Source organism: Panthera leo, chromosome A2, assembly GCF_018350215.1.
Source record: "Panthera leo isolate Ple1 chromosome A2, P.leo_Ple1_pat1.1, whole genome shotgun sequence".
Lineage (NCBI taxonomy): Eukaryota > Metazoa > Chordata > Mammalia > Carnivora > Felidae > Panthera > Panthera leo.
The window spans coordinates 154,161,280-154,181,273 of NC_056680.1; the positions used below are offsets into that span (position 1 = coordinate 154,161,280).

Consider the following 19,994-nt stretch of genomic DNA (forward strand, 5'->3'; position numbering starts at 1 on the left):
GAGCGGGGACTGGGCTGTCAGACGGGGTGCCCGAAGTGCCGTGAGCCTGGAGGTAGGTGAGCGGTGTCCAGGTTTTTCAACAGAGGAGGAGATTGTCGGCATTCCGTGAACCCAGACGAGCAGCTGAGCTCGAGGGAGCTCTGGAAAACTGTCCAAAGGGCTTATTAACCAGACGGCGGGTGAGTGATCAGCAAGGAGGCTGTGATGTGCAGAGTCCAAAGACGTGCGCCAAGCTGGCCTCGTTCCCTTTCTGGCTACGCCTCTTAGGTTGATGGGGTGAAAGATATGCAAGTGGACGAGATGGGGAAGTGGGTCTGGGGGCGGGGGTGGATCGAGGGTGTGAATTCCTGGCAGGCCCAATAGTCCTATCCAAAGTGCTTTCTCTCTGTCTTTTTTATTTTATTTAATTTTTTTAAAAAAATGTTAATTTTTGAGAGAGAGAGAGACAGACAGACAGACATGGAATCTGAAGCAGGCTCCAGGCTGTGAGCTATCAGCTCAAGAGCCCAATGCCAGGTTCAAACTCTTGAGATCATGACCTGAGCTGAAGTTGAATGCTGAACCAATTGAACCACCCAGGCACCGCCCTCTCTCTCTTTTTTAAATGTTTATTTACTTATTTTGAGAGAGAGAGGGAGAGGGAAAGAGTGTGAGCAGGGGAGTGGCACAGAGAGAGAGAGAGAGACAGAATCCCAAGCATTTCCAAGCAGTCAGCCTAACTTGACGTGGGGCTCGATCCCATGAACCGGGAGGTCATGACCTGAGCTGAAATCAAGAGTTGCTCACTTAACTGACTGAACTACCCAGGCGTCCTGCTTTGCTTGTTTCTGATAGAAAACCTTGGAAGGTCTCTATTTCTGAAGAGCTTGGATTGTCACAATTTCTCCTCACACGTGTGGTATACTGCCCTGCTTACGAACATGTCAGATGGATTTGTATCCCACCTGAGCCGTGTAACAGCTTTGTGTTCTCAGGCAGCTTACCTTTGGACGCTGAGCCTCTATGTCCTCATCTGCGAAATGGGGATGATAACCAGACCTAACTTTTAGGATTAAATGAAATAATGCATAATAAGTTCCTTTGTATAATGCCTAATACATAGAAAGCTTGCATTAGACAGAAGCTATTGTGTGTTATTGAATGTTCATTTATTTTTTGAGAGAGTGCAAGCGGGAGAGGGGCAGAGAGAGGGGGAGACACAGATTCTGAAGGAGGCTCCAGGCTCTGAGCTATCAGCACAGACCCTGATGGAGGGCCCTAAACTCAGGAACTGTAAGATCACGACCTGAGCCGAAGCTGGATGCCAAACCGACTGAGCCACCCAGGCGCCCCAAACACAAGCTATTGTTAAAACAAATGCCAAGACCTCAGAGCACCATTTTGGCCATCAGGAGAACAAAGATGAAAAATACAAGCTTGTCTCGCTCAAAACTACCGATAGAAATACGGTTTCTGTGCAAATCACTGTTACAACTAGTAGCCAGAAGTAGCCTGAACTAGTAGCCTACAACTAGTAGCCTGAAGGTGTTTGGGCCCGGGGTGAGGTGAGCGGTCAGAAATGTGTTGGGGGATGACTGGGGTCCTGGCAGACGGGAGCAGGCGTTTTGAGAATGAAATTGCCCGTGTGTGAATCAGAGGGGCCCCCCTGACCACTGCTGATAAACATTTATGTAACATGGACTGAAGGAAGTAAATGTTTAGGATTTCTGGCCTTGCAGTGCATACAAACATGGAAAGGCCACGCCAATCCCACAAGCACAAAAACAAAGCACACAAAATGGAATGCATTTGAAAGCATTAAAACCCAAAACATAACACTTTTCCTCAGTTTAGAGAAAAACCTTTCTGGCTAGGCCTGCAGCAGCTATAAGCCTTGCAAATCCTCGGGCTCAGAACATCTGGGAGGAGCAGAAGGCGCTAAGAGGAGGTGGGAGGGGAGGTGGGGTTTCTTGAAATAGGTTTTTGTGAGGAGTTGCCCGGCAGATAGGAGAGCTGCTGGTTGGTGGCGTTGCCCAGGGGGTGTCCCTCTCAGCCCTGGCCCCCTTCTGCCCCACCTGTGGACAGGACTGGGCAGGGGTGGGGACCCCAGCCCGTCTGCCGTCTTTGAAGCCCCTGGAGCGTTGTTGGTTTGCTTCTTTGTTCTTTCATCCGGGACACGATTTTGCTTCTAATCTCACACCTTTAATTCCCTAACCTCCACCCACACTCTCGTGGCCGCTAAGGTCCTCAACATTGACCATGCTAATAAATCTGATGATGGCATTCCTGACGCACTACAGGGAAAGCTCCCTGCTTCCTCTCCTTGCTAAGAGGTCATCTTAACTTTAAAAAAAAAAAAAGCCCTTTAAAGAAGAGGTTCAAGGCTTAAAGCTTCAACTGGTGTCATCTCTCTCTTTTTTAATGTTGGTTTTCACTTTTTTCCCATGTGTTTCTACTCTCTCCTTAATCTTTGCATTTATTAAGCACAGAGCACAGGCCTTGGGCTAGAAAGGGGACTAAGGGGGGTCAGCCCCGGGGTGGGGGGGAGGCAGACCCGGGAGTGAGCCCGCAAGGCCTGGGCTGGGGCAGGCTGAGGCCGGGACGTTACCCTTCTTCCCCTTCTCTCATCCTTTCCCAGTGAAGGCATTGGTTGCTTCCACGTACAAGGCACTTGGGCTGCAACACAGCCCTTGCTCCCGGTGAACCTTCGGCTGGAGTTGAGTCATTCCAGCTGTGGTGTCTGAAAGTGCTCTGCACACGCTGAGAGACACTGGCTTTTCTCCCTGCTGGCTGAGGGGCTCTGGAGGGTGGGCTTCATCTGTCTACGCGGTCTTCTCCAGTCTTGGCTTCAGTGGGTTGTTGTGAGGATGGCTTGGGATAGAATAGGAGCATCCTTGCGTGGTGGGCATTGAATAGACTCTTCAGGAACTCTGCAGGGAAGGAAGCCCGTGGACCCTCCACGCTGGTCCCGTAGCCCACCCCGTATCTTAGGATGCTTGAAGATTTAGAGAAGAAAAGAACACGGAGGATACGGAAGCAGAGAAAGAGAAGAGCCTCCCTGAGGCGCTAGGTGCCCATGTGACCCCTGCGAGAGGACTTCAGGATTACGTTGGACCAATTCCTTTTACTTAATACCGCCCACGTTGTTTTCAAGCCTATAAACCATATTCTCTACTTTCTTTTAGGTCATCATTCTTAGTCCCGCTGCCCCAGTACGGCCTACGACAGGAACCTGGGGGGAGTTCCTGGGAAACGGGAGGGAGGAGGAAGCCGTGCGGTGGGCAGTGTGGAGCTGCTTGCTGACGTGAGCCTCACCTGTGGTCCCGGAGGTCGCCCTCTGAGTCACTGTGCAGAGCGGGCCTTGTGCTTCTCTCCCTGGGGCCCGGGCACTTGCTCTGTGGCTCTTACTCCCTTGCTGTCCCCTCCTGTTCTTCTCTAGGCTGTCTGGTGTGGACTAAGTGGGCTTGTGAAGTGTGTTGAGGCAGGAAGACTTGGTGACTGCTGTCCGCTTTCCCGGGAGTGCCCACTGTGGCTGCCGTGGGATCCAAGGTGCTCTTAGGGTGCTCAGAGGCCCCGCTCTGGTTCTGTCCACAAAGATCCACAAGGCATGGTGCAAACACGGCTCCCAGATGGGCGCTTGACCCTGGTGTTGCTTTGCTCGTCGCTCCCAGATATGGCTTCTGAGGAGAGGCCAGCAAATACTCAGAGCCAACGACTTCATTTACCTCATAGATCATTTGATCAAGTAACAGATCCCGATCTCCGTTCTTCATTCATCCAAACGTATATGGAGGCCCTCGCTGTGCACCAGCTGCTTACCTGGCCCTGGGTAAAAAAGCGTAAAGAAGAAACACGGTTTCTGATTGTGATGAACTCACAGTTCAGCGGCAGCAACCTTTCTTTGAATACAAAAAGCTTTGGGGTCAAAAGAATCTGGGAAGGTCTGCCTGCCATGCCTGTCCCTTCCAGGGAGAGTAGGGGGAGTCACAACATACATTAGAAACTCTCTTAAAGTCCTGCAGTAAGTAGACCATTTAAATATTTAACCCAACTTTTCCTAAATGCATTTCACTGTCACATACCCAGCCTCATTTTCCTGCGGTTTTATTGAAATATGATCAACATCCCTATCGTCTTAGTTCAAGGTACATAATGTGCTGCTTTGATACATGCAGGTATTGTGAAATGATCACAGTAAGTCTATGAACGTCCATCACCTCACGTCGTTGCCAATTTTTTTTCTCATGATGAGAACTACTGGGATCTACTCTTAGCAACCTTCAAATATACATTATTAACTCCAGTCACCATGCTGTGCATTATATCTCCAGACTTTTTACAACTGGGCTTGTACCTTTTGACTACCTTCACTCAGTAAGTTCTACCGCTCATCCCCCCCCCCTTGCCTCTGTCAACCACCAAACTATTCTGTTTCTATGTGCTTGGTGTTTTTAGAACCCACATATAAGTGAGATCCTGCAATATTTGTCTTTCTCTGTCTGACTTTGCTTAGCCTAATGCTTTGAAGGTCCATTGATGTTCTTGCAAATGACAGGATTTCTTTTTTTATGGCTGAATGATATTCCACTGTTACATACATACATACATCTCCCATGTTTTCTTTGTCCACTCATCCACTGGTGGGCACATCAGTTGTTTCCATGTCTTGGCTATTGTGACTGGTGATGCAGTGAGCATGGGGGTGCCGATGTCTATTCAAGATAGTGATTTCAGGGGCACCTGGCTGGCTCAGTCCATAAAGCATGCAACTCTTGATCTCAGGAGTCGTGGGTTCGAGCCCCACATTGGGTGTAGAGATTACTTAAGACAAAAGTTAAAAAAAAAAAAAGTGATTAATGAAAAAAGATAGTATTTTCATTTCCTCCAAATACGTACCTGTAAGTGGGATGGCTAGGTCACATGGTAGTATTCTTTTTAATGTTGGGGGGCATCCACCATACTGTTTTCCACAGTGGCTGCACCAGTCACTCCACTTTTCACGTGAGAAAAGTGCTCCCCTGTCTTCCTTTCTCCTTGGGCCTGCCCTGCAAGTTGTGGGTTTGCTTGTGCTCATGCCAGTCACCTAGGTGTTGGTGACTGCTACCCACTTGGCCCCCTCTTTATTTTTATTTAAAAATGTTTAATTTTTGTTTGAGAAAGAGTCACAGAGAGGAGACAGGAGTGAGAGAACCCGGACAGGCTCCACGCTGTCAGCACAGAGCCCGAAGTGGGGTTTGAACCCATGAAACCATGAGATCATGACCTGAGCTGAGATCAAGAGTCAGACACCTGACCAACTGAGTCACCCAGGTGCCCCATGCCCTTCTCCCCTTTTTAAAGTTTATTTATTTTGGGAGAGAGAGGGAGAGAGAGTGCGTGCACACGTGTGTAAGCAGGGGAGGGCCAGAGAGGGGGAGAGAGAATCCCAAGCAGGCCCTGTGCTGTCAGCACAGAGCCTGATGCGGGTCTCAAACTCACAAACTGTCAGATCATGACCTGAAGGGGCAGCCCCTTTTAAAGCTCTATTAGAACAGTATTTGATCCAAAGTAACGCCTCTCTCATGGAAGAACTTAAAGTACTATGGCAGCTGTTCAAGGAAGATAATTTTTGATGGAGTGGGGGTGGATCCCATCTCACTTTGCCTGGGGCACCTGGGTGGCTCAGTTGGTTAAGCATCTGACTTAGGCTCAGGTCATGATCTCACGGTTCATGGGTTCAAGCCCTGCATCAGGCTCTGTGCTGCCCTTCCCCACTTGTGCTTCCTCTTTCTCTTAAAATAAATAAACTTAAAAAAAAGTCACTTTGCTTAAAAGTCTTCCTTAATATCTATAAGCCTCCCATAAGTGCTCCAGAAACCAGGTCTTGCTGATAGCAGAGGCACAGGAGACGAAAACTGCACACTGGTGTTGTCGAAAAGCATGCCTCTGGAGTCCAGAAGTGAGTGTTGATCTCTGCCTCTCCCTTCCCTGGTCTGTTTCTTCACATGCCCCATGTACATCAGAACTCTTGCTGCACCAGCCTCCGAGGGTTATTGTGTGTGAGCTTTCTCTCTTGTTCTATATATAATTCTATAGATCTACGTATATATGTGTGTATGTGTATATAAAATGTACGAGGCATGATGTCAATGTTGGTTGCTATTGTAATTTCTGACTTCCTTTGTTGTCCCCTTAGAGTAAGTAGTCTTAGGGTAGCAATTGAGAGTAATAACTAGTAATCTTTGTTTTAAAGTTTACTTAATCTATTTTGAGAGAGAGAGAGAAAGAGAGCAGGAGAGGGACAGAGAGGGAGAGAGAGAATCCCAAGCAGGCTCCATGGTGTTAGCGAGGAGCCTGATGCAGGGCTCGAACTCACGAACCGTGAGATCATGACCTGAGCCGAGATCAAGAGTCAGATGCTTAACCTACCGAGCCACCCAGGCACCCCGGGTAATAACTAATACTTAGCACCGACTGTGTGCGAGGATCACACTGAGGACTTAATGTGAGTTAACACACTTAGGCCTTGGGTCCTAAAGGAGTTGAAATGGAGAAGAAGGATGGGAACGGTCTCCCACTCTTCCTTGTCTTTGGGCCTTCCCTTGCAGGTGGAGGTGGAGGGGAGGAGGAGGTGGCTGGTTGGAGTAAGGAAGTGATGGCTTTAGAAGGAGAGAGGGCCAGGGAGATTGAGGGGAGCAAGGGAGGAACGAGAAAAAAGGGGAGTGAGCTGGATGCTTTGGATTCCCTCCACCTCGCACCTGCTCTCTGCTTCTGGACCCCCACCCCTTCCAGCTTCTGGTGGATTCAGCTCCTGGGGGAGGGGGAGGGAGAGGGAGGGGGGGTGTGTTTATTCTCAGCCACCTCACCGTGGCTTGGCTGTGACCCTCTGCCCAAGGTCACATCACCTCTCTTCAAGTGCCACTTTTTCTAGGGTCTGGTGCTGACTCCCTCTGCCTCTCCAGGCTTGGGGTTCTCTCACTCCCTTCTGTCGCCAGCCGTAGGTCCCTGTATCACCCGTTGCTGGCCTCTTTACACCCTGTGCTCGCTTTGTAAATTTCCCGGTTTTGAAACTCTTCTTAACTACACATCTGGGTATCCTGTCTCTCTGGGAGCACGACGGGGCAGATGGGAGGGTCACCAGCTCAGAAGGCACGGCGCAGATGAAGGCTTATGGTGTCCTCACTCCTGAGGGTGCCCCTGTCCTATCCAGGCTGAGGTCTCTGGGCTGGAACGTAGGGGTCAGGAAGACAGGTTTGACCTTCTTTCCGGGGAAGCCCAGGCGCTTCTCCACTGCCTCCCAGGTGGCCCCCCTGGATTGTTGCAGGAAAACCTATTTGTATTGGGAAGCCCACGTTCTGGGCACACGAATTTGGTGCCCAGATGGTGCCTGTATTTACAAAAGCCCAGCACACTGACAGGACCTGCAGACACATGGATAAATATTTTGCCTTTCTTCTTAGGCAATATTTGAGTCTTTCAAATTTAATTGCTGTCAAAGACAGGATGCTTGCGTCCCTGAGGCAAAGCAAACAGGGAGGCCTCCGGCGGGGCCGCTCCGGCAGCTTCAGCCAGGCTCTCTGGCTGGTCACCTGCGGTGCCTGTTGGTCAGCTCTTTCCACCTGCCTGCTCTTGCCAAGTGTCGGGTGGCTGGGTGGGCTGGGTGAGGGAGACCACGGGAGGTGGCCGAGGTCTGCCGGGAGCCTGTGGCCACTTGTGGAGTTTGTTTTGAGCCTGAGAGAACCTGATCTGAGCCAAGAAATCAGATACTTTTCTCAGACCTTAGTGATGGGCACCAATCTGGCCATTTCCTGTGGGATCTTGGTTTGTTCAAGTAGTTACTGGTGGTATTCTTGTTACAGTTCTCTACCCTTTATATTTTCCTCTTGTCTTTCTTCTTAAAAACAAAACAAAAACAAGGGTGCCTGGGTGGCTCAGTCGGTTAAGCGTCTGACTTCGGCTCAGGTCGTGATCTCACAGTGTGTGGGTTCGAGCCCCACATCGGTCTCTGTGCTGACAGCTCAGAGCCTGGAGCCTACTTTGGGTTCTGTCTCCCTCTCTCTCTGCCCTTCCCCTGCTCACACTCTGTCTTTCAAAAATAAACACTGAAAAAAATTAAAACAAAAACCGGAAACAAACTGACCTAGTTGCCCCTTGGATTACATTTGCAAAGTGCAGCGAGAGGCTGTTCTGTGCATACGTGTTTTTTTTTCCTACCTCACTGTGATCAAATAAACCTCTCCTTACGTTGTCCGCAAAGCGAAGAGGTGTTTGCTGTAGACGCAGACAGAGTTCTGCAACAGTGCCCTCCTTTCGTTCATTATATTCTGATTTGCCTTAATTATTTTCGTCCCTTGCACAGAGCAGAAGCAGTTGGATTCCTTGGCCACTGCGGTTTTCCAGAGGGCGCCTGGTGTTATTCCTTCCTTCTTTCAGAGCGCACGTTACTGGTGCGCACCCTGTGCTGGGGCCGGGGAGGTAGAGACGAGTGGACGAGACCGGCCCCTGCCCTTGAGGAACTCGTAATCTAGTGGGGGAGTGAGGCGGGTGAACAGATAAATCCCAGCCCGTTCAGTGCCTGCCGCAGGAGGGCAGGAGTGCAGGGAGGAGCGAGGAGGGTCCAGGCAGAACCACTGCTGCTCCTCTGTTCCCGGGCACAGGCTTCCGTGCGAGGCAGGCTTTGCTGAGGAGCTGCCACTTTGGCCACTTCCTACGAGGATTGGGTGTGTATCAGGGGCAGAGTCCTGACGGATATGGGCTGTTCGGGGCAGGGCAGGCCACCTGGCGGGGCTTCCTGCCTGAGGAGCGTGAGGTTTATCCTGTGTGTGGGAGAGACCACGGTTTCCTCTCTGGAAGACGGTCCGGGCAGCGGTGTGGAGGGAAGCCCTGGTCAGGAGATTCTGGGTTCTAATCCTGGTGCCGCTATTTCCTGGGGCAAGTCGCCTTATCTTCTTGAGCCTCTATTTTCTCATTTGTGAAATAGGATCATATCCTGCCGATGAGAGTAGGAACACTACGTAACCGGGTGGTATCGAGGATTAAGTAAGGCCACATCCGTAACAGAGTTTTCTGCCATGGGGATGAGTACAGAAGAGGCAGGATTACAAGTGGGTTGGGAAGGTTGGCTCCGTCCCAGGGAGGCCGACAGGGCCCAGGCAGCCGCATCTCTATCCCGGGGAGCCTTGTGCACATCTCTTCTGTGTGTGCGACGACATGAGTAGAGTTGGAAACTATTGGTTTATGTATGAAACCATTGGCAAGCCTTTCCTGCAAGTAAATCTTCAGTAAATGTGGCCGTTTGTTTAGCTGGGTTGTCGTATTCACATAACTACGGTAGAGGGTGAGGGCACAGAGGATGGGCTGGCTTCCAGGGACATTTCTTTCTTTTTATTTTCTATTTTTTAATTTTTTTCAATGTTTATTTTGGGGGGGGGGTGCGGTGAGAGAGGGAGGGAGGGAGGGAGAGGCAGAGAGAGAGGGAGACACAGAATCTGAAGCAGGCTCCAGGCTCCAAGCTGTCAGCACAGAGCCTGACATGGGGCTTGAACTCAAGAACCTTGAGATCATGACCTGAGCTGAAGAGAATGCTTAACTGACTGAGCCACCCAGGTGCCCCCCCCCCTTTTTTTAAAGCTTATTTATTTTGAGAGAGAGAAAACACGCGTGGCGAAAGGGCAGAGAGAGGATGGAGAGAGAATCCCAAAGGGGCTCCACACTGTCAGGACAGAGCCTAACGTGGGATTTGAACCTATGCATTGTGAGATCATGACCTCAGCCAGAGTCGGCTGCTCAGCCAACTGAGCCACCCAGATGCCCCTCCACGGACATTTCTGAGGTAGAACTGACAGAATTTGGTGACCAATGAATGTCAGATGGAAGGGGCCCCACTGGAGGTGGGGGGGCATTGGGGATGGCAGGGGGATTTATTATGTGTAGAATGGATGCGAGGTGATGCTATTCGCGGAGACTGTTAGGGAGATTAGAGCGTGTGGGTTTAGGTATGAGCGTGACTTGAGGTGGTGTGATAGACCACTTTTCCAAGAGGCATAGCAAGATAGGAAGTTAGGGAAGAAGGAAGACTGGGGATGTGGTCAGGGTGAATGCTGGGGGCATATGTGAGAGACTTCAGGACACTTATAAGCTAAGGGGACACAGGTGGAGAAAGTGAAAAATTAAAGGAAAAGCATTTCCCCCAAACTTTGGCTCTTTGAACGGTGTCTGTCCCATTGGGGGCGTGTCTGCCAATAACTGGCAGTTGGGCAGTTGGCCAGATATGATTTACGATAAGGCATCGGTTTCACGAGAGGCACCGTCTAAATGATTGCGCTCCACCGACTGCCAGGTTCCCTGCTGACAGTGAGCCAGGGGTCAAATGATTCAATCACGTGCCACCACTTATAAATTGAAAATCAGTGGGGTGCAAAATGGATAACCATCAAAATCTATTCGGGTGCAAAACCAAATTTTAAAACCCCTAACCTTTAAAAATCCCTTCTTTCCGGATTCTTTGCCATCCCTGACACTGGGTTTTAATATCCCTCAGATATGCAAGCATCAGCCAACATGGCTGCAGGAGACCAAAGGTAGCAAGGAAGGAACTCCTCCAATTGTTCCTTTCTTTGGGAATTTGCAAACGTGGTGGATTTATGAGTTAATACGTTGGTAATTCTGTTAGATTCTCAGAGGCTGTGGTTCTCAAACTTAGGTGCACGACAGAATCACCTGGAGGGCTTCTTAAAATTCAGATTGCAGCTCTACCTTTGGGTTTCCGGTTCAGCAGGTCTAGGGTTGGGTCTGGGAAATTGGATTTCTAGCAAGTTCCCAGAGGATGCCGATGTCCCCGGACCACACTTTGAAAAACTCTGCTCCACGATATAGACTTATTTTGATAATTGACTAGCAAAGCGTGCATTGCTAACTTAGCAGTAAAGGTTCTACTGGACCAGGTGTTGAGTGTGTGAAGGAGCCCGATTTTTTTCCAAAACGCTTGAGAAGAAGAGGCTGGTTCAAGGAGATGGACGTTGATTTGAGTGCTTTGTACTCAGAGATGAGGTTAGGACATGGGAGAGAGGAGAGGGAAGAGGCCTCTGTGGCTCACCATTCCGTAAGACCGTGTGTGCTACAGGCACAGATGACATCATTAAAGCAAAGCCTGTTCTGTATCAGTCTATGGGTACAAAGTGTTACTGTCTCTCTTTTGTTTAAAGCTTATTTATTTATTTTGAGAGAGAGAGAGCGCTTGCACAAATGGGGGAGGGGCAGAGAAAGAGGGAGAGAGAATCCCAAGCAGGCTCCGTACCCCCAGTGCAGAGCCTGACGTGGGGCTCCAACTCACGAACCAGGAGATCATGACTGAGCTGAAGTCGGTCACTTAACTGGCTGAACAGGCATCCTTGTTACTGGCTCTTGATGCCAAATTTCTTCCCGTGACTTGAAAGTTGATTTTCTTAAGGTTAAAAAAACCACGGACACTACTTTCTTAGCAAGCTTCGATTGGCCTAAACTTTGACTCTTCCCATCTCTGAATGATGCCAGAGAGGTATTTTTTTCTGTCTAAATCGATGGTGTTTGACTTCAGTTCTACTCTCTTAAGAGTAGACCTTACTTTTTGGGGTCAAAGTTACTGCCTTGTCTAAACTATAGGTGTCACCAGGCCTAAAATGAAACCAGTCTCTTTCCTCAGGACAGAAAACTGCCCAGTTTCTCTGGGCAGAAACCAGAAACTGCCCCAGACATGGTTGCCGCCTCATTAATGTTTGATTTCCTGTCTCTCTTTGCCAGGAGAAATTGAACGATGCACGTACATCAAATACCACTACTCCTCAGCCACCATCCCCAGGAACCTCACTTTCAACATCACGAAGACCATCCGTCAGGATGAGTGGCACGCCCTTCGTAAGTACACCTGAGTTTCTTTCTTTGGTGGTGACCTTTGGAGGTCACGGAGGTTTGGATGCCCATCAACAGCTTGTTCCGGACAGTATGGGTGTACCTCTTAGGCCTGTGGACAGTCTCAGAGCAGGATGGTAATTCCTTAAACTGTCCATGCCTGGGGCTCAGAATTGCCTCAGTTGGTTTTGATTGCATTAGATTTAAAGAGTTTGCTTCTAAAATTAAAAATGAAAACCCCCCAAAAACAACCCAAGAAACGAAAAAAACCACCAACAGACAACGATTAGTAATCTTATGTCATTACCCAGGTAGACGTTTTAGATTTCACCTACCGAACAAAACCAGCTCCTGGGATCTAACTTCAGCGTGTCCCCGAGTTGCTTGGAGTATTATCATGGCAACCTGTAAAATCCCTCGTGTTATCCTTTCTACCTGGCGAGGCCAGCTGGGGGTTGCATACTGCAAAGTGTTGGCAGTATGCATCTGGGTGGGTTGCCAAGGGGTAGGATCTCGTCCTCAACTTACATGTTTCTGTTTTCCCAAGAATGAGAGGCTTTGGGACCCAGTTCGCATGTGATGACTCAGCAAAGATCAGAATATCTGCCTCCATTGTTTAGGGAGTTGCTTGGTCAGGGACCTGCTGAGACTTAAATCATGATAGGAGGATGACTTAATGAGCAAACAGTTGCCTATTTTTATTTTTCTGTTCCATGGGGATATCCTGCTTGTCTGTGTCAGGGATGTTCTCATTTGCTGCTGGCATGGCTCTTCATGGGAACACATTCTTACTATTCTTAAGCTCTGTGCTGCCTCTCTTGAATTTGTCGGTTCTTTCCTATTGCGGTTTTCCCCCCACAGAATGTCACAAGGCTAAAAAAAGGAGGGTCTTCTATTGTTGGTTAAATTGTTTCATCAACTTAGAAGAAGGGTGAAGACCTCTTTCTTCCCTTTATTGTCGCCCAGTTATTTTTCGCATGCATGGGTTCCACTGGGCATATTCCACTTGTTAGTTTGGCTTTAATCAAACAACCATAGGGAGGTGGGAGAGGCAAGTAAAATGAAACCAGAGCAATGATTCATTGGTTTTGGAGGGGGGGAGGGAAGGAAGGGGAAGATTGTGACCAGGTGTCTGGATGATTATTACTGCCACTGGCCTGAAATGATAGGGAAGGTATCAGTGGCTGAGAAGGCCTTAACAAATCGTTGCCTTCAGGCTTTGACATTACTAGAGATACTAACCAGAGCATGGGGACAGAGCTCATGTTCCAAGTGCATTCCCATGTACTAGATATTGAGGTAGGCAAATCACATACTTCCTTAATTTTAATGTGAGATTTGCCTTAGAGATACTCATAACCAGGGTTGTTAATTTCATTTTTGGAGGTAGATATTTATGGGGTCAAATACATAAATGACTAAAATGATTGCTTTGCCTTGGTCTGCTGTAACAGAAGCCCATAGTAGATGTTCAAGATTCGTGATAAGCCTTGTTGAATAACCACTTAAATATCACTTAAGTTATGGGGTCATAACAGAATCAGAGAAGGAAGAGTGCTTGGCAAAGCTTCGGTTCATATTTACTCATTCAACCCAGGTTACTGAGTTTTTCGATGTACCAGGCACATAGTGGATACTGAGGCCACAGGGAACTCTTCCAAAGAGCTCACATCTGGAGGTGGAGAAAGGCGGGGGAGGGGGAGAGACACATTCACAAAGCAAATAATTACAAGGTAGTGTGATAATTACAATACAGTATAATTGTTTTAAGCAATTAGGGTAGTTTTTCAGCAAGAAGGAGAATATTTTCGTGTAAATTGCATGGAGGCATTTTGAGGGAAACCCATAAGGATGCTATTGGCTGCACACGGTAGATAGATTTCAAATAGATTATCTATCGCAGCATCGCCGAAATTGTCCCATAGTGTTGGCAAAGATGGGGAGAGGAGGCTAATGCTATGGTTTGTGGAATCTTCTCTGAGTCCAGTGTCTCTGGGGTCCTTGTTCCAAAACTGTGTGGTGCCGTTGGGTTCTGCAAATGTAGTGTGCAGCTCATGCTTGTGAACAGATCTATTTTTAACCGATGAAAGCTATCTCAGCAACTGATAGGCAGCAGTTTTTGGCATCCCATGGTGGGTGAAGCGGGAGATCCTCTTTGGTGAGGGATTCATCTGCCTGTTTCACACGGTAGCCTAATGGGCTGTTATTAAGCAGGCAGAGAACACTGGCCATTCCTGTCACCGATGACGGCTATTTTTAGCCAGGGCCGTTTTTAGTTCAGATGTAACATCTGAAGTTGGTGCTAAGTATAATTGGCAATGCTGGCATAATGGGGAAGGGTAGTTAATGTCAGTTTTAATCTTCAAAAGTCAGGTATTGATACGAGGTGGGAAAAGGGCTCACAAGCCCCCTTTGAAATAAAGTAGAAACTACAAAGACTTGCAAACCCGTACGATCAAGCTTTGGAAATTTAAAAAAAAAATCAGACTCTGATTTCTTATTAGAGAGTTCTGTACTCTTTAATACTGCAAATGGGATAAAATAATTTCATTTGATACTAGGTTGGTTATCATTTTGAAATTTGACAAAAATATCTTACTTTCTATAACTTTTCTCAGTAGTAGTATTTGACAAAGGCGAGAAATTAAATTTCTTTTTTCTGAAACAACTGGAAAATATTTTGGACTTTGGTTAAACTGGGGTTATGCATTTTTCATTAGAAATTTGCATGTGGTTATCACCCACTGATGTGGGGAATTTTTTTTTTTCAAATAGGACAAGCACAATTTGGCTTAAAACTGTGCTGTGGTTTTTGAAGAGTGAACCCCAGTAGTGGCAGGCTTAACTGTTTGGCTGAGAGCTCATTGACTTCATGGTCAAGTGAATAGTAGGTGAAAGAATAAAATTATTTGTAGGTCACTAGGCTTATAAATCCAAGCATAAAGAGATAATAGCCACTGTGGGGAATAAGGGTCAGAGTCCAGTGTGTGTGTGTGTGTGTGTGTGTGTGTGTGTGTGTGTGTGTGTGTGTGTGTGTTTGGGGTGGTGGTCTCTGAGGTTCCAGTGGTGAGGTACTGTGTGTGCTTGTCCTTTCTGCCCTGGCCACCTTCCCACCCTGGTCGGACCTCCCCAGGAGAAGGCAGAACTCCTTCCGGAATTGGGACTGTCCCCTTACTCTGCCCAGGCCTGACAGTCCGCCTGGGGCAGCCCACTTGCCCTCCCATCTACCGGCTGCCCTCCCATTAGGTTCCAGTGACACCGAGCGGCGATTGTCCAGCCCCCATGCACCCTGGGTACACTACACTTCTGATCCAGGTCCTCCTGCCCCCACCCCCCTCAAGGGCTGCAGCAGGACAGCAAATGTCGCCGGGCCAATGAGGATGGGAACAGTGGCTGCAGGAGACGAGGTTGGCATTGCCACTCTCCGGATACTTTGTCTGGTTTTATGTTTTGAATATGACAAAATCAGATTAGCAGTGGTCAGGGAAGGCAGACTGGCACCTTAAAGAGCACTGCTTCCTCTTCTCACTAGAAAATGTCCCCACAGGCTTTTCGTGCTCCGCAGTTGAGTCTCAGATTAGAGCCCTTGTCAGGAGAATTATGTGTCCTGCAGCCTCCAGGGGCCCCTGAAGCCATCCCAAGTGGCTTTGCCTTTGCTCTATGTGCCACTGGTGTCCCTTTGGCATGCCCTCGTGGCCTAGCTGGAGGCCTGCACGTGGCCATTGGCAGGGCAAGGGGAGGTGGCGGGGGGGGGGGGGGACCCTGGGTGGCCCATGATAGGGCCCTGAGAGCCAGGAGGCTGAGGGAGCAGGGTCTGGGAAGATGTCACTGAGACATCAGTGCTTCTGCAAGAAGGAGCTGGCACAGGGTGGAGCTGCACCAGGCGACCCCGGGGAGGCCGGCGGGTGGCACGAAGGAGGAGCCTGCCTGGGTGATGCAGGGCAGGTGTCCAGCAGAAGTTGTGAGAAGGGTGACCCTTTCTTCCCCTCTGATCTCTGCTTTGCTGCTGCTGAGTTTCCCACCCAGTCTGGGCCCTAGGACTCCTGAGTCTCTGTTCTCGTGTGCTCGGGGTTTTTCATTCCACTCGGTGTTTTCAAGATGGAGCTTTCAGCTCACAGTTGATTGCCCCTGGCAGCCGGAATCAGGGAGCTGGGACTCCACTTCCCTGCAATCAGATCCCTTCCCTTATCTCTCAAGAGGCTAAGAGCCAAGAAAGCTAGAGTTTTTTTTTTTTTTTTTTTATTTTTTAAAGCCTCCTTCTGTCAAGTCTGAAAGTTCAGTTAATTAGATCGGATGGTCACACGGCACATTTCCAGCTGGCCAGGGAGGGAAAGAGAAGGAAGAATGATCTCCGACATCACCGCTCCCCCATCCTCCTGAGGATGCTCCTTCAACAACACACGAACACGCTCACACGGTAGCTCTGCAGAGTGGGATCGGGAGAAATAAGATCTGTAGTTAAAGAGGGAGGGAGGGAGGGAGGGAGAGGAAGGAAGGGCCATAGGGGAGGGAGATGGACGGACAGAGATGGAGCCTGAGACTGTAAAGGAGCAAGGACATTTCAGTGGATGTGCTGAAGGGGAGAAGAAATACAAATACACAAGTGTCTTGTCCAATGTAGACCCTTGAGTGACACACCTGGCTTCCTGTCTCCAAGGCTGCCCATGGTGGGGGGATGGGGTGGGGTCGGGGGGCCTGTAGCCTAGCTCGGTTTTGCAGGGCCAACCTCAACCCAGGCTGGTATATGGTGAGAAGCTCAGTCTGTCCTGCTGCTCTGGCGTGGATCTCAGGGCAGAGCCTTTAAGTCTGCTTGGCCAAGCCCTACCTGATCCCTCCTCTTGCCTCTTCTACACCCTCTCCTCTTGCCATAATTAGTGCATCCTGCCCCCGGACCCTAGTCTCCCTGCTGCCTGCTGCTTGACTCCCTCTTATCATCCCCAGGTTATGCCCACCTCTTGTTCCCTAGGCTGCTTCTTGCTCTTCCCTGCTGGCCTCAGCCTTCTGGACTTGGACTTAGGCTGGCTCCTTGCCTGATGGCACTTGGCTTTTCCTTTCCCAGTGGACTGCCCTGGCAGCTCCTGGACCAGCTTGTTCATCTACCCTCTGGACTTTCCTCCCATTCAGGCTTCTGGGCTCCAAGCTCAGGAGTTCCCTGGATGTCTGGTCCCTCCTTTCCCAGCCATCCCTGGTCACACGATCAATGTCGTAGACCAAGGGGTTTGGGTTAAAAATAAAACAATGGTAATTATAACAATGACAACTACGTCTTTATTCACATCTGCTGCAATGCCCCTCAGAGAGTGGCTCAAGGTTTCCTCCTAGGAGCTCAGTCTGCATTGTACTGGCTCCTTTGCAGACAAAGTAACCAAGCTAGGGAGAAATGGGCTGCCTAGAGGTCTCACCTTGGCCTTGGAGGAATCTGAGACTTAGAATCCAGGTCTGAACTCCAGCGGACTCCCTCCAGCTATTACTTCCTTTCTGTTTTTGGCTGGTGTTATGTAAAACAGCCTAATGAGGTAAACATCCCAGACGTTGGAAGCTTAGGTCCCCTGCAGCGTCAGCCATTTTCCTTCCCCTGCATCCACATCTGAGCCCAGCCAGTGTGAGGCTCTTACTGTGTGCAGTCTGTTGTGAGCTGCCTTTTGCTTGCAAGACTGGCATCCATGGGGGTCATGACTAGCAAGAAACCATCCCCAGCATCGTGAAGGCTTGTTCGTACAGAAACTTAATCATCAGGGCATCACCGTATGTCACTTGGTATTCTAAAGTCTTTGCTTTTTGCAAACCATCTTTGCCTCCCTGCCCCTCCTAGCCCTTGCAGAGGATGTTGTAAATTTTTGAGGATACCCACAGGCTGCTCCGTGCCTGTCCCCCCCCCCCCCCGCACCCCCCAGAGCTCCAGTGATTTTTCCGCAGCAAGCCAGGCAGAGAACACAAACCCCTTCATGTGATCTTGCACTGATACCTGCCCTTGCCCTCGTAACTCCTGCCAGAACCCACCTTTTCTTCACAGCCTCCCCCTGCCTGTCAAAAATTTGATGAACTTGTTTGTGCTAAGGTGTTCATGTTTTCTTGGATTACTTTTCTAGATAGCATTTTTATTTTTCATACAACCTAACCCAAAGGAAACAGTGAGGTGGTTAAAAGTAGTATGGAGATACTTAAAATCACGATGCATCTACAGCTGTCAATCCCATCTGGTTAGATGGCTGGCCTGGCTGAGGGTCAGACGGGAATGGAGCGGACAAGGTGAGGGTTTATTTCGCTGTGGCTTTAGGAGGGAGGAAGGAAGGAAGGAAGCCTGGAGTAAAAGGTGGGGTAGAGTAAGGTACAAACCTTTCTGTTAAAGATGGGCCAATGATCCATATAGTGAAACAAATCTGAGAACCCTTCTGCTGGTGTAATTGCGGTTTTCAACCACAATTCATCCGAATGTACAGGTTCAAGTTTGTGCTGGGAATTAGTTGGAAGTCTGGCCTAGAGGCATTCTCTCAGCTTCTGCTGACTGGAAGTTGTTTTCTTCCGGCCGAGCATAGTGATAGGGACACCACAAAGGAGATCTGGGCGCCACCCCACTGACTTCACCTCGTCCACTCGTTCATTTACTCATTCAATATTCATGGAGTACCTGTTCTTCGAGAAGGCCCATGTTAGGTGCTGGAGGGGATATTAAAAGGTATTCTGCTTTCCAAATTGGATGATATATTTCCAGGTGCCAAGCTGGCAAGGGATCAGACTGCTTGTTGCTTAATGTTTATTGACTACCCATAGTGTGCAGGCTGATGCTGCTGACGTGCACACATCATGGGTCCCGGATTCCACACTTAAGTCAGCAAGATTTCATTGTAGAGGGCATAAAAGCAAAATCCAAGCCCCAAGTACCATCCCATGAAGGCATGGCCTGTTTTTGACAGCAAGGAGAATGTGGGGATCTAGGATCTGCCTGCTTTGGGGGAGCTGTCCTCGCTGTAGGTGCTGAAAAGAAAGCTCCTGAGGGCTTGTGATTCTTCTTTCCAACAGCCAAGACTGTCAGAGCTCACTGTCCAGGCAAGCTATAAAAGGGAGGGGGAGGAACCAAACCAAAAACTGAGTATTCCAGTGTGCAGGGATAGCTCAACAACAGTGAATATGGGTTGGATGAGGTGTGTATGTCTGAGCAGCAGACACTTGCCATTATGGCAGTGGGTCAGTAGGTATGAATACAGTGGGTACTACTTTGGGGGTTCAGGGCTACATGCTTTCTACAGGTCCCACTTCTATAGGAAATCTAGAGCTTTAGTGAGTTAGAATAAGAGAATAACAGGGGTGCCTGCGTGGCTCAGTTGGTTAAGCGTCCGACTTTGACTAGGTCATGATCTCACAGCTTGTGAGTTCGATTCCCGCATTGGGCTCTGTGCTGACAGCTCAGAGCCGGGAGCCTGCTTTGGATTCTGTGTCCCTCTCTCTCTTTGTCCCTCCCCCGCTCAGCTCTCTGTGTGTGTGTCTCTCTCTCTCTGTCTCTCAAGAATAAATAAACATTTAAAAAATATTTAAGAAATAGAGAATAGTGGTTGAGAAAAACCCACTTTTAAGATCTGGGATACACGGATCAGGGGTACCATGCCTTGAATAAGATAGGAGATAATTTTAGTAAGAGCAGCAGTCTCAAACTGTGATGAGGATTGGTCCTGGGCTTTGGGGGTGAGACTGATTCTGAAGATGGTAGGACTATGAGGAGGGTATGTGAGAGGCATCTGGGCATCAGAATGGCTTAGCAGAAAAAGTAATCAAGTTCTGTATTTTGTGGTAAAGGTCCTATGAGAGTCCAGACCAGTGCTACTCAAATGTGGTCCATGGACCATCATCTGTGAACTCCTTAGAATGTGGATTTGTGGGTCCCAGTCCAGGCCTATTGAACTAGGATCTCTGAAGTTTGGGAACTCTTGGTCTGGGGACATGGGTGGGGCTGCAGTGGTCATTGAAAGCTCAGGGAAGGACAGAGTAGGAGTGGGCTCTGGATGGGAATCAGGAGAGGAAATATTGCATCTAGCATAACCTCTCCTACAGAAGCAGGACTTGTAACCTATTTGTGTATTCCTTGTCATTAGTTGATTGATTATAAGAGAGCATGTGTGAATGTGAGTGGGGGAGAGGAGCCAGTGGGAGGAGAG

The 19,994-nt window shown here is 48.9% G+C and overlaps 1 protein-coding gene across 1 annotated transcript in view; it reads left to right on the top strand.

The window, feature by feature from the left end:
* The window catches only part of TMEM178B (transmembrane protein 178B), a 358,912-nt gene that overhangs the window by 106,261 nt on the left and 232,657 nt on the right, over positions 1–19,994 (top strand). The window contains exon 2 of the mRNA XM_042926669.1: positions 11,737–11,850. Within this exon, the coding sequence (XP_042782603.1) occupies positions 11,737–11,850 (114 nt within the window). The remainder of the gene's footprint in view (positions 1–11,736; positions 11,851–19,994) is intronic.